We start from the raw sequence: 16,536 nt of genomic DNA on the forward strand, positions 1-16,536 counted from the left end.
CTGCTAATGCTGCTACTGCTACTGCTGCCACTGTTATTGCTGCTACTGTTAATGCTGCTACTACTGCTAATGCTGCTACTGCTACTGCTGCCACTGTTATTGCTGCTACTGTTAATGCTGCTACTACTGCTAATGCTGCTACTGCTAATGCTGCCACTGTTATTGCTGCTACTGTTAATGCTGCTACTACTGCTAATGCTGCTACTGTTAATGCTGCTACTACTGCTAATGCTGCTACTGCTAATGCTGCTACTGCTACTGCTGCCACTGTTATTGCTGCTACTGTTAATGCTGCTACTACTGCTAATGCTGCTACTGCTAATGCTGCTACTGCTACTGCTGCCACTGTTATTGCTGCTACTGTTAATGCTGCTACTACTGCTAATGCTGCTACTGCTACTGCTGCCACTGTTATTGCTGCTACTGTTAATGCTGCTACTACTGCTAATGCTGCTACTGCTAATGCTGCCACTGTTATTGCTGCTACTGTTAATGCTGCTACTACTGCTAATGCTGCTACTGTTAATGCTGCTACTGCTAATGCTGCTACTGCTACTGCTGCTACTGCTGCTACTGCTAATGCAGCTAATGTTGCTATTGCTAATGCTGCTACTGTTAATGCTGCTACTGTTAATGCTATAGAGGTACTATTGGTGAAAAAGTGAATTCTTTTCTCCCCACAAATAAAACACCACACTTACAAAGTCACAACTTCTTAATTACAGGAGCACAAATCCTGTTTTACAGATTAAAAAACTGTCATGCTGATACTTTTCCTCCAAATCTGGTGATGTGAAGTTCTATCTGTGTGTGTGTGTGTGTGTGTGTGTTTAAAGAGTGTGTGTATTTTGTGTTCATTGTGTGTGTTGCAGAGAGGAGGCACGGCGGTCCTGGAGAATGTCTCAGTGGACGGAGCAGAGCTTCCTGGCTGTGCAGGGCGACTGCAGAATCCAGGTTAGACACTCTGAGCTGCTGCTTCTCCTGTGTTGGACATGTCCTCATTCTGAGACACCCTCTGACACTCTGGGACACTCTCTTACACTCTGGGGCACCCTCTGACACTCTGGGACACTCTCCGAAACACTGGGACACTCCAACACTTTGACACTCTCTCCGACACCCTCTGACACTCTGGGACACTCTCTTACACTCTGGGACACTCTCCGACACTCTGGGACATTCTCTGCCACTCTGATACTCTCTGATACTCTCTGCCACTCTGATACTCTCTGATACTCTCTGACACTCTGATACTCTCTGACACTCTGATACTCTCTGATACTCTCTGATACTCTCTGCCACTCTGATACTCTCTGATACTCTCTGACACTCTGATACTCTCTGATACTCTCTGATACTCTCTGACACTCTGATACTCTCTGATACTCTCTGCCACTCTGATACTCTCTGATACTCTCTGACACTCTGAAACTCTCTGATACTCTCTGACTCTCTGATACTCTCTGACACTCTGATACTCTCTGACACTCTGATACTCTCTGATACTCTCTGATACTCTCTGCCACTCTGATACTCTCTGATACTCTCTGATACTCTCTGCCACTCTGATACTCTCTGATACTCTCTGACACTCTGATACTCTCTGACACTCTGATACTCTCTGATACTCTCTGCCACTCTGATACTCTCTGATACTCTCTGACACTCTGATACTCTCTGATACTCTCTGATACTCTCTGCCACTCTGATACTCTCTGACACTCTGATACTCTCTGATACTCTCTGACACTCTGATACTCTCTGATACTCTCTGATACTCTCTGACACTCTGATACTCTCTGATACTCTCTGATACTCTCTGCCACTCTGGGACACTCTGATACTCTGACACGCTCCGACACTCTGTGATACACTCTGGGACACTCTGTGATACACTCTGGGACACTCTGGGACACTCTGTCCTCAGGCCACGCCCTGGAGGCCGGCTGGTTCCTGCTGCAGTACGCTGAGCAGCTCGGAGATTCACAGATCCAGAAAACTGCAGTGGACAAGTTTGTGAAGCTTCCGTTTGAGACAGGCTGGGACAGGGAGAACGGAGGACTGTTCTACTTCCTGGACGTGGACGGACACTGTCCCACACAGGTCTCCCTCTCTCTCTCGTACACACACACACACACACACACACACACACACACACACACACACACACACACACACACACACACACACACACACACACAAAGAGACTGGATAACATTAACTGTGTGTGTGTGTGTGTGTGTGTGTGTGTGTGTGTGTGTGTGTGTGTGTGTGTGTGTGTGTGTGTGTGTGTGTGTGTGTGTGTGTGTGTGTGTGTGTGTGTGTAGCTGGAGTGGAGCATGAAGCTGTGGTGGCCTCACTGTGAGGCTCTCGTTTCCTTCCTCATGTCTTTTAGTCAAACCAGAGAGCCGCAGCTTCTGGAGACGTTTTACCAGCTTTATGATTACACCTTCAAACATGTGAGTACACACACTGTTCTACACACTGTTCTACACACTGCTACACACTGCTACACACTGTTCTACACACTGTTCTACACACTGCTACACACTGTTCTACACACTGCTACACACTGCTACACACTGTTCTACACACTGCTACACACTGCTACACACTGTTCTACACACTGTTCTACACACTGCTACACACTGTTCTACACACTGTTCTACACACTGCTACACACTGCTACACACTGTTCTACACACTGCTACACACTGTTCTACACACTGCTACACACTACTACACCCTGCTACACACTACTACACACTGCACACTACTACACACTGCACACTGTTCTACACACGGTTACACACACTGTTACACACACTGTTACACACACTTACACAGTGTTCTACACAATGTTACACAGTGTTCTACACACTGTTCTACACAATGTTACCTAGTGTTCTACACACTGTTACACACTTTTCTACACACTGCTACACACTATTCTACACACTGCTACACCCTGCTACACACTACTACACACTACTACACACTGCACACTACTACACACTGCACACTGTTCTAAACACAGTTACACACACTGTCACACACTCTGTTACACACACTTACACAGTGTTCTACACAATGTTACACAATATTCTACACACTGCTACACACATTTCTACACATTCTTGCACACTTTTCTACACACTGCTTCACACTGTTCTACACAGTGTTACACACTGTTCTACACACTGCTACACACTGTTCTACACGCTGCTACACACTGTTCTACACACTGCTACACACTGTTCTACACGCTGCTACACACTGTTACACACTGTTTTGCACACTGCTACACACTGCACACTACTGCACAATGTTCTACACACGTTTACACACACTGTTACACACACTTACACAGTATTCTACACAATGTTACACACTGTTCTGCACACTGCTACACACAGTGTTCTACACACTTTTCTACAAACTGTTCTACACACTGCTACACATCGTTCTACACACTGTTCTACACACTGTTACAGTGTTCTACACACTGCTACACACTTTTCTACACATTCTTACACACTGTTCTACACACTGTTCTACACACTGCTTCACACTGTTCTACACACTGTTACACAGTGTTCTACACACTGCTACACACTGTTCTACACACTGTTACACACTGCTCTGCACACTGCTACACCCTGCTACACACTGTTCTACACACTGCTACACACTGTTATACACGCTGCTAAACATCGTTCTACACACTGTTCTACACACTGCTTCACACTGTTCTACACACTGTTACACAGTGTTCTACACACTGCTACACACTGTTCTACACACTGTTACACAGTGTTCTACACACTGCTACACACTTACAGTGTTCTACACACTTTCCGACCCAGTTACACACTGTTCTACACACTGCTACACACTGTTCTACACACTGTTACACAGTATTCGACACACTGCTACACACTTTTCTACACATTCTTACACACTGTTCTACACACTGCTACACACTGCACACTACTACACACTGCACACTGTGCTACACACGGTGACACACACTGTTACACACACTTACACAGTGTTCTACACACTGCTCTACACACTGTTACACAGAATTCTACACACTGTGCTACACGCTGCTACACACTGTTACACACTACTGCACACTGTTCTACACATGGTTACACACACTGTTACACACACTTACACACTGTTCTACACACTGTTCTACACACTGTTACAGTGTTCTACACACTGTTAAACACTGCACACTGTTCTACACACGGTTACACACACTGTTACACACACTTACACAATGTTCTACACACTGTTCTACACAATGTTGCACAGTGTTCTACACACTGCTACACACTGTTCTGCACACTGCTACACCCTGCTACACACTACTACACACTGCACACTGTTCTACACACAGTTACACACACTGTTACACACACTTACACAGTGTTCTACACACTGCTACACACGGTTCTAGACACTGTTACACAATATTCTACACACTGCTACACACTGTTCTACACACTGTTACACAGTGTTCTTCCATCTGCAACACACTGTTCTAAACGCTGCTACACACTGTTACACACTGTTCTGCACACTACTGCACACTGTTCTACACACGGTTACACACACTGTTACACACACTTACACAGTATTCTACACACTGTTACACACTGTTCTGCACACTGCTACACACTGTTCTACACCCTGCTACACACAGTGTTCTACACACTTTTCTACAAACTGTTCTACACACTGGTACACACTGTTCTACACACTGCTACACATCGTTCTACACACTGTTCTACACACTGTTACATTGTTCTACACACTGCTACACACTTTTCTACACATTCTTACACACTGTTCTACACACTGTTCTACACACTGCTTCACACTGTTCTTCACACTGTTACACAGTGTTCTACACACTGCTACACACTGTTCTACACTCTGCTACACACTGTTCTACACACTGTTACACACTGCTCCGCACACTGCTACACCCTGTTACACACACTTACACAATGTTCTACACACTGTTCTACACAATGTTACACAGTGTTCTACACACTGCTACACACTGTTACACAGTGTTCTACACACTGCTACACACTGTTCTACACACTGCTACACACTGTTCGACACACTGCTACACACTTACAGTGTTCCACACACTTTTACACACTGTTCTACACACTGCTACACACTGTTCTACACACTGTTACAAAGTATTCGATACAGTGCTACACACTTTTCTACACATTCTTACACACTGTTTTACACACTGCTACACACTGTTCTACACGCTGCTACACACTGTTCGACACACTGCTACACACTGTTCTACACGCTGCTACACACTGTTACACACACTTACACAGTGTTCTACACACTGTTCTACACAATGTTACACAGTGTTCTACACACTGCTACACACGGTTCTAGACACTGTTACACAATATTCTACACACTGCTACACACTGTTCTACACACTGTTACACAGTGTTCTTCCATCTGCAACACACTGTTCTAAATGCTGCTACACACTGTTACACACACTGTTACACACACTTACACAGTATTCTACACACTGTTACACACTGTTCTGCACACTGCTACACACTGTTCTACACCCTGCTACACACAGTGTTCTACACACTTTTCTACAAACTGTTCTACACACTGGTACACACTGTTCTACACACTGCTACACATCGTTCTACACACTGTTCTACACACTGTTACATTGTTCTACACACTGCTACACACTTTTCTACACATTCTTACACACTGTTCTACACACTGTTCTACACACTGCTTCACACTGTTCTTCACACTGTTACACAGTGTTCTACACACTGCTACACACTGTTCTACACTCTGCTACACACTGTTCTACACACTGTTACACACTGCTCCGCACACTGCTACACCCTGTTACACACACTTACACAATGTTCTACACACTGTTCTACACAATGTTACACAGTGTTCTGCACACTGCTACACACTGCTACACACTGTTCTACACACTGCTACACACTGTTCGACACACTGCTACACACTTACAGTGTTCCACACACTTTTACACACTGTTCTACACACTGCTACACACTGTTCTACACACTGTTACAAAGTATTCGATACAGTGCTACACACTTTTCTACACATTCTTACACACTGTTTTACACACTGCTACACACTGTTCTACACGCTGCTACACACTGTTCGACACACTGCTACACACTGTTCTACACGCTGCTACACACTGTTACACACACTTACACAGTGTTCTACACACTGTTCTACACAATGTTACACAGTGTTCTACACACTGCTACACACTGTTACACACTGTTCGACACACTGCTACACACTTACAGTGTTCTACACACTTTCCTACACACTGTTACACACTGTTCTACACACTGCTACACACTGTTCGACACACTGCTACACACTTACAGTGTTCTACACACTTTCCTACACACTGTTACACACTGTTCTACACACTGCTGCACACTGTTCTACACACTGTTACACAGTATTCGACACACTGCTACACACTTTTCTACACATTCTTACACACTGTTCTACACACTGCTTCACACTGTTCTACACACTGTTACACAGTGTTCTACACACTGTTCTTCACACTGCTACACTCTTTTCTACACATTCTTACACACTGTTCTACACACTGCTACACACTGTTCTACACGCTGCTACACACTGTTCGACACACTTACACACTGTTCTGCACACTGCTACACCCTGCTACACTCTACTACATACTGCACACTACTACACACTGCACACTGTTCTACACACGGTTACACACACTGTTACACACACTTACACAGTGTTCTACACACTGTTCTACACACTGTTACAGTGTTCTACACACTGCTACACACTGTTCTGCACACTGCTACACCCTGCTACACACTGCACACTACTACACACTGCACACTGTTCTACACACAGTTACACACACTGTTACACACACTGTTACACACACTGTTACACACACTTACACAGTGTTCTACACAAATTTACACAGTGTTCTACACACTGTTCTACACAATGTTATACAGTGTTCTACACACTGTTCTACACAATGTTATACAGTGTTCTACACACTGCTACACACTGTTCTACACACTGTTACACAATATTCTACACACTGCTACACACTTTTCTACACATTCTTACACACTGCACACTACTGCACACTGTTCTACACACGGTTACACACACTTACGCAGTATTCTACACACTGTTCTACACACTGTTTAAAACACTGTTACACACTCTTCTGCACACTGCTACACACTGTTCTACACACTTTTCTACAAACTGTTCTACACACTGGTACACACTGTTCTACACACTGCTACACATCGTTCTACACACTGCTACACACTTACAGTGTTCTACACACTTTTCTGCAAACTGTTCTACACACTGGTACACACTGTTCTACACACTGCTACACATCGTTCTACACACTGTTCTACACACTTACAGTGTTCTACACACTTTTCTGCAAACTGTTCTACACACTGTTACAGTGTTCTACACACTGCTACACACTTACAGTGTTCTACACACTGTTACACAGTGTTCTACACACTGCTACACACTGTTCTACACGCCGATACACATTGTTCTACACACTGCTACACACTGTTACACACTGCTCTGCACACTGCTACACCCTGCTACACACTACTACACACTGCACACTACTACACACTGCACACCATTCTACACACTGTTACACACACTTACACAGTGTTCTACACACTGTTCTACACAATGTTACACAGTGTTCTACACACTGCTACACACAATTCTACACACTGCTTCACACTTACAGTGTTCTACACACTTTCCTACACACTGTTACACACTGTTCTACACACTGTTCTGAACACTGCTACACACTGTTCTACACCCTGCTACACACTATTGCACACTACTACACACTTACACACGACTACAAACTACGACACACTGCTACATACTGCTACACACTATTCTACACTGTTACACACTGTTCTACACACTGTTCTACACACTTTTCTACACACTGTTATACACTGTTCTACACACTGTTACACAGTGTTCTACACACTGCTACACACTGTTCTACACACTGTTCTACACACTGTTACACAGTGTTCTACACACGGCTACACACTGCTACACACTGTTCTACACACTGTTCTACACACTGCTACACACTGTTCTACGCACTGCTGCACACTGTTAAACACTGTTACGTGTGCGTGTGTGCGTGTGTGTATGTGCGTGTGCGTGTGCGTGTGCGTAGTTCCCTGACTCCAGGAGTGGCGAGTGGTTTGGGTATCTGACTCGAGAAGGGACCGTTGCTCTGGATTTCATCGGCGGTCCTTTTAAAGGTGAGACCATGTTGTTTCAGAAGCAGGTGACCTCTGACCTTCACTGAGGAGCAGAACCTGCAGCTGCAAGTGGACCATGACAGTGGTGTGAGGCTGTGATATGTCACTGACACCACTGCCCACAGCTCCACCTGCTGACCATCGAGGCTCATTGCATCTCTGTTGCTGCAGCCTGACCTCAGACTTGTGACCAGAGGCCTGTACTAATAACCTGATCAACAAATCCAGGATCTCTGTTTCTTGGGTTGACTTATCAAGATCCTGATCACCGTTATTACCAAGCAGGTTACCAACTCGGGCGGAGCTTGCAGCGTGTGACCAATCACAGAGGGAGAAACCCTGCAGAGCAGCTGACTTTACCATAGAGGAGCAGTTAATCTCTGAGATTATGAAGAATTCCAACCCATCCAGCAGCTCAAAGCAACACTGCTGCTGCAGCCAGAACCAGAACCTTCCTGACTTGTTAATCCTGACTTGGTGAGATTAGAGCAGATTAATTCATGGGACAATAGAACCGGAGTCACTTTCACTTTATTCCAGCAGAACGGTTCCAGGCAGAGCTTCCTCACTGCTCTTCTTTTACTTTACATTTGACCTCTACTGGTTCTGAGGCGGAGGTTCTGAGGCGGAGGTTCTGAGGCGGAGGTTCTGAGGCGGAGGTTCCTCCGTGGGAGTGTGGTTCCTGTTGGAATATTAATTCATCACCGTGACGACAGGAGAAGTTCTGCTTCCATTAATTCATGGTTCTGCAGTTCTGTCAGCGTCAGCATTATTATTAAGATCATTATTCCAGATTAACCCTCGAGGAGCCAAACAGACTTGGAACAAGTCAAGAACCAGAACAAGTCAAGAACCAGAACAAGTCAAGAACCAGAATAAGAACCTTTAAGTTACCAGATGATTTATCCTGGTGAATGAGCGAGCGTCATAGTCCGGAAAACCAGAGGTAATCCTGAAGTTATCACAATAAAAGAAAACCCAAGAGTTAATATTGCAGTTACCGAGATAATAGAAAACCAGAGTTAATCCTGAAGTTACCTGGATAAGATAAATCCAGAGTTAATTCTTAAATGATCTCGATAATAGAAAACCAGAGTTAATCCTGAAGCTACCTGGATAAGAGAAAACCAGAGTTAGTCCTGAAGTTACCTTGATAATAGAAAACCAGAGTTAATCCTGAAGTTGCCTCCATAAGAGAAAACCAGAGTTAGTCCTGAAGTTACCTGGATAAGAGACCAGAGTTAATCCTTGAAGTTACCTGGATAAGAGAAAACCAGAGTTAGTCCTGAAGTTACCTGAATAAGAGGAAACCAGAGTTAATCCTGAAGTTTCCTAGATAAGAGAAAGACAGAGTTGATCCTGAAGTTACCTAGATAAGAGAAAACCAGAGTTAGTCCTGAAGTTAACTGGATAAGAGAAAACCAGAGTTAATCCTGAAGTTATCTGGATAAGAGAAAACCAGAGTTAATCCTTGAAGTTACCTGGATAAGAGAAAACCAGAGTTATTCCTTGAAGTTACCTGGATAAGAGAAAACCAGAGTTAATCCTTGAAGTTATCTCCATAAGAGAAAATCCAGCGTCGTAGTACAGACCTCCTATGTTTCCATGATTCTGATGAATCATGTGATTCTACTGGAGGATCTATGATCACTAGAACCTTTATACTCTCTCTCACACATGATATTGATTGTTATATGCCGATCAGAACAAGGGCAAAAATCAATAGATGAAACCTGGACTGGGTCGTGAAGCAGGCCCGGTCCAGGTCCGGTCCAGGTGGATTGTCATGATGTGTGTGTCCTCAGGGTTCTTCCACGTTCCTCGCTGTCTCTACATGTGTGAGCGGATTCTGGATGATCTGCTGGCTCATAAAGACTGAACCTGGAACCTTGACCTGGAACCTGGACTTGGAACTTGGACCTGGCTCTAGGTCCAGAACCAGAACCAGAGTTCATTCAGAGAATTTTCCCCGTCGTTCCTCCAAGCGTCTCGTCTTTTATACTCAATAAAATCTTTAAGCAACAGTTTGGTTTTTTCACTCCATTGTCAAGTATTGTTCAGTGTGTGTTAGTGGTTGTTAGTGTGTGTTAGTGGTTGTTAGTGTGTGTTAGTGGTTGTTGGTGTGTGTTAGTGGTTGTTGGTGTGTGTTAGTGGTTGTTGGTGTGTGTTAGTGGTTGTTGTTGTTGTGTGTTGGTGTGTATTAGTGGTTGTTAGTGTGTGTTAGTGGTTGTTAGTGTGTGTTAGTGGTTGTTAGTGTGTGTTAGTGGTTGTTGTTGTTGTGTGTTGGTGTGTATTAGTGGTTGTTGTTGTGTGTTGGTGGTTGTTGGTGTATTAGTGGTTGTTGGTGTGTGTTGGTGGTTGTTGGTGTGTGTTAGTGGTTGTTAGTGTGTGTTAGTGGTTGTTGTTGTTGTGTGTTGGTGTGTATTAGTGGTTGTTGTTGTTGTGTGTTGGTGGTTGTTGGTGTATTAGTGGTTGTTGGTGTGTGTTGGTGGTTGTTGGTGTGTTAGTGGTTGTTGGTGTGTATTAGTGTGTGTTAGTGTGTGTTAGTGTGTGTTAGTGGTTGTTAGTGTGTGTTAGTGGTTGTTAGTGTGTGTTAGTGTGAGTTAGCGTGTGTTGGTGTGTGTTCGTGTGTGTTGGTGTGTGTTAGTGGTTGTTGGTGTGTTAGTGGTTGTTAGTGTGTGTTGGTGTGTGTTAAATTGTGTGTTAGTGGTTGTTGGTGTGTGTTGGTGTGTGTTAGTGGTTGTTGGTGTGTTAGTGGTTGTTAGTGTGTTAGTGGTTGTTAGTGTGTGTTGGTGTGTGTTAGTGGTTGTTGGTGTGTTAGTGGTTGTTAGTGTGTGTTGGTTTGTGTTAGTGGTTGTTGGTGTGTATTAGTGGTTGTTGGTGTGTGTTAGTGGTTGTTAGTGTGTGTTAGTGGTTGTTGGTGTGTGTTAGTGGTTGTTGGTGTGTGTTAGTGTGTGTTGGTGTGTTAGTGGTTGTTGGTGTGTGTTAGCGTGCGTTAAATTGTGTTGGTGTGTTAGTGGTTGTTAGTGTGTGTTAGTGGTTGTTGGTGTGTTAGTGGTTGTTAGTGTGTGTTAGTGTGTGTTAGTGGTTGTTGGTGTGTGTTAGTGGTTGTTGGTGTGTTAGTGGTTGTTAGTGTGTGTTGGTGTGTGTTAGTGGTTGTTAGTGTGTGTTAGTGGTTGTTGGTGTGTTAGTGGTTGTTGGTGTGTGTTAGTGGTTGTTGGTGTGTTAGTGGTTGTTGGTGTGTTAGTGGTTGTTGGTGTGTATTGGTGGTTGTTGGTGTGTATTAGTGGTCGTTGGTGTGTGTTGGTGGTTGTTGGTGTGTATTAGTGGTTGTTGGTGTGTATTGGTGGTTGTTGGTGTGTATTAGTGGTTGTTGGTGTGTGTTGGTGGTTGTTAGTGGTTGTTGGTGTGTGTTGGTGGTTGTTGGTGTGTGTTGGTGGTTGTTGGTGTGTTAGTGGTTGTTGGTGTGTGTTGGTGGTTGTTGGTGTGTGTTAGTGGTTGTTGGTGTATTAGTGGTTTTTGGTGTGTGTTGGTGGTTGTTGGTGGTTGTTGGTGGTTGTTGGTGTGTTAGTGGTTGTTGGTGTGTATTAGTGGTTGTTGGTGTGTTAGTGGTTGTTGGTGGTTGTTGGTGTGTTAGTGGTTGTTGGTGTGTGTTGGTGGTTGTTGGTGGTTGTTGGTGTGTGTTAGTGGTTGTTAGTGTGTTAGTGGTTGTTGGTGTGTATTAGTGGTTGTTGGTGTGTATTAGTGGTTGTTGGTGTGTGTTGGTGGTTGTTGGTGTGTTAGTGGTTGTTGGTGTGTATTAGGGGTTGTTGGTGTGTTAGTGGTTGTTGGTGTGTGTTGGTGGTTGTTGGTGTGTGTTGGTGGTTGTTGGTGTGTATTAGTGGTTGTTGGTGTGTGTTGGTGGTTGTTGGTGTGTATTAGTGGTTGTTGGTGTGTGTTGGTGGTTGTTGGTGTGTATTAGTGGTTGTTGGTGTGTGTTAGTGGTTGTTGGTGTGTTAGTGGTTGTTGGTGTGTGTTGGTGGTTGTTGGTGTGTATTAGTGGTTGTTGGTGTGTGTTGGTGGTTGTTGGTGTGTTAGTGGTTGTTGGTGTGTGTTTGTGGTTGTTGGTGTGTTAGTGGTTGTTGGTGTGTTTTTTATTGGTTGTTGGTGTGTGTTGGTGGTTGTTGGTGTGTTAGTGGTTGTTGGTGTGTGTTGGTGGTTGTTGGTGTGTTAGTGGTTGTTGGTGTGTATTAGTGGTTGTTGGTGTGTATTAGTGGTTGTTGGTGTGTGTTGGTGGTTGTTGGTGTGTTAGTGGTTGTTGGTGTGTATTAGGGGTTGTTGGTGTGTTAGTGGTTGTTGGTGTGTGTTGGTGGTTGTTGGTGTATTAGTGGTTGTTGGTTGTTGGTGTGTGTTAGTGGTTGTTGGTGTGTGTTGGTGGTTGTTGGTGTATTAGTGGTTGTTGGTTGTTGGTGTGTTAGTGGTTGTTGGTGTGTGTTAGTGGTTGTTGGTGTGTGTTCGTGTGTGTTAGTGGTTGTTAGTGTGTGTTAGTGGTTGTTAGTGTGTATTAGTGGTTGTTGGTGTGTTAGTGGTTGTTGGTGTGTGTTAGTGGTTGTTGGTGTGTGTTGGTGGTTGTTGGTGTGTTAGTGGTTGTTGGTGTGTGTTGGTGGTTGTTGGTGTGTTAGTGGTTGTTGGTGTGTGTTGGTGGTTGTTGGTGTGTGTTAGTGGTTGTTGGTGTGTTAGTGGTTGTTGGTGTGTGTTAGTGGTTGTTGGTGTGTGTTGGTGGTTGTTGGTGTGTGTTGGTGGTTGTTGGTGTGTTAGTGGTTGTTGGTGTGTGTTAGTGGTTGTTGGTGTGTGTTGGTGGTTGTTGGTGTGTTAGTGGTTGTTGGTGTGTGTTGGTGGTTGTTGGTGTGTGTTGGTGGTTGTTGGTGTGTTGGTGGTTGTTGGTGTGTATTGGTGGTTGTTGGTGTGTGTTGGTGGTTGTTGGTGTGTATTAGTGGTTGTTGGTGTGTGTTGGTGGTTGTTAGTGGTTGTTGGTGTGTGTTGGTGGTTGTTGGTGTGTGTTCGTGGTTGTTGGTGTGTTAGTGGTTGTTGGTGTGTGTTGGTGGTTGTTGGTATGTGTTAGTGGTTGTTGGTGTATTAGTGGTTTTTGGTGTGTGTTGGTGGTTGTTGGTGTGTTAGTGGTTGTTGGTGTGTATTAGTGGTTGTTGGTGTGTTAGTGGTTGTTGGTGGTTGTTGGTGTGTTAGTGGTTGTTGGTGTGTGTTGGTGGTTGTTGGTGGTTGTTGGTGTGTGTTAGTGGTTGTTGGTGTGTGTTAGTGGTTGTTAGTGGTTGTTGGTGTGTGTTAGTGGTTGTTGGTGTGTGTTAGTGTGTGTTAGTGGTTGTTGGTGTGTGTTAGTGTGTGTTAGTGGTTGTTAGTGTGTGTTAGTGGTTGTTGGTGTGTGTTAGTGGTTATTGGTGTGTGTTAGTGTGTGTTAGTGGTTGTTGGTGTGTGTTAGTGTGTGTTAGTGGTTGTTAGTGTGTGTTAGTGGTTGTTGGTGTGTGTTAGTGGTTATTGGTGTGTGTTAGTGTGTGTTAGTGGTTGTTGGTGTGTGTTAGTGGTTGTTGGTGTGTGTTAGTGTGTGTTAGTGGTTGTTGGTGTGTGTTAGTGTGTGTTAGTGGTTGTTAGTGTGTGTTAGTGGTTGTTGGTGTGTGTTAGTGGTTATTGGTGTGTGTTAGTGTGTGTTGGTGTGTGTTAGTGTGTGTTAGTAGTTGTTGGTGTGTGTTAGTGTGTGTTAGTGGTTGTTAGTGTGTGTTCGTGGTTGTTGGTGTGTGTTAGTGTGTGTTAGTGGTTGTTGGTGTGTGTTAGTGGTTATTGGTGTGTGTTAGTGTGTGTTAGTGTGTATTAGTGGTTGTTGGTGTGTGTTAGTGTGTGTTAGTGGTTGTTAGTGTGTGTTAGTGTGTGTTGGTGTGTGTTAGTGTGTGTTAGTGGTTGTTAGTGTGTGTTAGTGGTTGTTGGTGTGTGTTAGTGGTTGTTGGTGTGTGTTAGTGGTTGTTAGTGTGTGTTGGTGGTTGTTAGTGTGTGTTAGTGGTTATTGGTGTGTGTTAGTGTGTATTAGTGGTTGTTGGTGTGTGTTAGTGTGTGTTAGTGGTTGTTAGTGTGTGTTAGTGTGTGTTGGTGTGTGTTAGTGTGTGTTAGTGGTTGTTGGTGTGTGTTAGTGGTTGTTGGTGTGTGTTGGTGTGTGTTAGTGGTTGTTAGTGTGTGTTGGTGTGTGTTAGTGTGTGTTAGTGGTTGTTAGTGTGTGTTAGTGTGTGTTAGTGGTTGTTAGTGTGTGTTAGTGGTTATTGGTGTGTGTTAGTGTGTATTAGTGGTTGTTGGTGTGTGTTAGTGTGTGTTAGTGGTTGTTAGTGTGTGTTAGTGTGTGTTAGTGTGTGTTGGTGTGTGTTAGTGTGTGTTAGTGGTTGTTAGTGTGTGTTAGTGGTTGTTGGTGTGTTAGTGGTTGTTGGTGTGTGTTAGTGGTTGTTGGTGTGTGTTAGTGTGTGTTAGTGGTTGTTAGTGTGTGTTGGTGTGTGTTAGTGGTTGTTGGTGTGTGTTAGTGTGTGTTGGTGTGTGTTAGTGGTTGTTAGTGTGTGTTAGTGGTTGTTGGTGTTAGTTAGTGTGTGTTAGTGGTTGTTAGTGTGTGTTGGTGTGTGTTAGTGTGTGTTAGTGTGTGTTGGTGTGTGTTAGTGGTTGTTAGTGGTTGTTGGTGTGTGTTAGTGTGTGTTGGTGTGTGTTAGTGGTTGTTGGTGTGTGTTAGTGTGTGTTAGTGGTTGTTAGTGTGTGTTAGTGTGTGTTGGTGTGTGTTAGTGTGTGTTAGTGGTTGTTAGTGTGTGTTAGTGTGTGTTGGTGTGTGTTAGTGTGTGTTAGTGGTTGTTAGTGTGTGTTAGTGTGTGTTGGTGTGTGTTAGTGGTTGTTGGTGTGTGTTAGTGTGTGTTGGTGTGTGTTAGTGGTTGTTAGTGTATGTTAGTGTGTGTTAGTGGTTGTTGGTGTGTGTTAGTGTGTGTTAGTGGTTGTTAGTGTGTGTTAGTGTGTGTTGGTGTGTTGGTGTGTGTTAGTGGTTGTTTAGTGTGTGTTAGTGTGTGTTGGTGTGTGTTAGTGGTTGTTGGTGTGTGTTAGTGGTTGTTAGTGGTTGTTGGTGTGTGTTAGTGGTTGTTGGTGTGTGTTAGTGTGTGTTGGTGTGTGTTAGTGTGTGTTAGTGGTTGTTAGTGTGTGTTAGTGTGTGTTGGTGTGTTAGTGGTGTTAGTGGTTGTGGTGTGTGTAGTGTGTGTTGGTGTGTGTTAGTGGTTGTTGGTGTGTGTTAGTGGTTGTTAGTGGTTGTTGGTGTGTGTTAGTGGGTGTTGGTGTGTGTTGGTGTGTTAGTGGTGTTAGTGTGTGTGGTGGTGTTGTGGTGTGTTAGTGTGTGTTAGTGTGTGTTGGTGTGTGTTAGTGGTGTGTTGGTGTGTGTTAGTGTGTGGTTGGTGTGTGGTTGAGTGTGTGTGGGGTGTGTTAGTGGTTGTTAGTGTGTGTTGGTGGTGTTAGTGTGTGTTGGTGGTTGTTAGTGTGTGTTGGTGGTGTTAGTGTGTGTTAGTGGTTGTTGGGTGTGTGGTTAGTGGGTGTTGGTGTGTGTTAGTGGTTGTGGTGTGTGTTGGTGTGTGTTAGTGGTTGTTAGTGGTTGTTAGTGTGTGTTAGTGGTTGTTAGTGTATGTTAGTGTGTGTTAGTGGTTGTTGGGTGTGTGTTAGTGTGTGTTAGTGGTTGTAGTGTGTGTAGTGGTGGTTGTTGTGTGTGTTAGTGGGTGTTGGTGTTGTGTAGGTGGGTTGGTAGTGTATGGTAGTGTGTGTTAGGTGGTTGTTGGTGTGTGTTAGTGTGTGTTAGTGGTGTTAGTGTGTGTTGTGTGTGTGGTGTTGGGTGTGTTAGTGGTTGTTAGGGTATGTTTGTGTGTGTTAGTGGTTGTTGGTGTGTGTTAGGGTGTGTTTGTGGTTGTTAGTGTGTGTTAGTGTGTGTTATGTGTGTGTAGTGTGTGTTGGTGTGTGTTAGTGTTGTTATGTGGTTGTTGGTGTGTGTTAGTGGGGTTGTGTGTGTGTTGGTGTGTGTTGTGTGTTGTGTAGTTGTGTGTTAGTGGTTTGTTAGTGTGTGTGAAGA

At 44.2% G+C, this 16,536-nt stretch overlaps 2 protein-coding genes across 5 annotated transcripts in view; one reads left to right on the plus strand and one right to left on the minus strand.

Moving 5' to 3' along the window:
- The window catches only part of renbp (renin binding protein), a 37,325-nt gene extending 26,879 nt beyond the window's left edge, over positions 1-10,446 (plus strand). The window contains exons 7-11 of one of the 4 annotated variants that reach the window (XR_013935511.1): positions 837-954; positions 1,928-2,103; positions 2,396-2,459; positions 8,336-8,423; positions 10,229-10,443. Coding sequence is in view for 2 of the 4 variants with exons in the window: in XM_080468493.1 (XP_080324619.1) it covers positions 837-954; positions 1,928-2,103; positions 2,328-2,459; positions 8,336-8,423; positions 10,229-10,302 (588 nt within the window). In the remaining 2 variants the exon portion in view is untranslated. Of the gene's footprint in view, positions 1-836; positions 955-1,927; positions 2,104-2,327; positions 2,460-8,335; positions 8,424-10,228 lie in introns of all 4 variants that reach the window. The other 3 variants (XR_013935512.1, XM_080468493.1, XM_080468494.1) reach the window with 3 other exon arrangements.
- tpx2 (TPX2 microtubule nucleation factor) overlaps positions 1-16,536 on the minus strand; it is a 475,192-nt gene that overhangs the window by 289,547 nt on the left and 169,109 nt on the right. The window lies entirely within an intron of this gene.

This window comes from Lipophrys pholis, assembly GCF_963383615.2.
Source record: "Lipophrys pholis genome assembly, chromosome: 8".
Lineage (NCBI taxonomy): Eukaryota > Metazoa > Chordata > Actinopteri > Blenniiformes > Blenniidae > Lipophrys > Lipophrys pholis.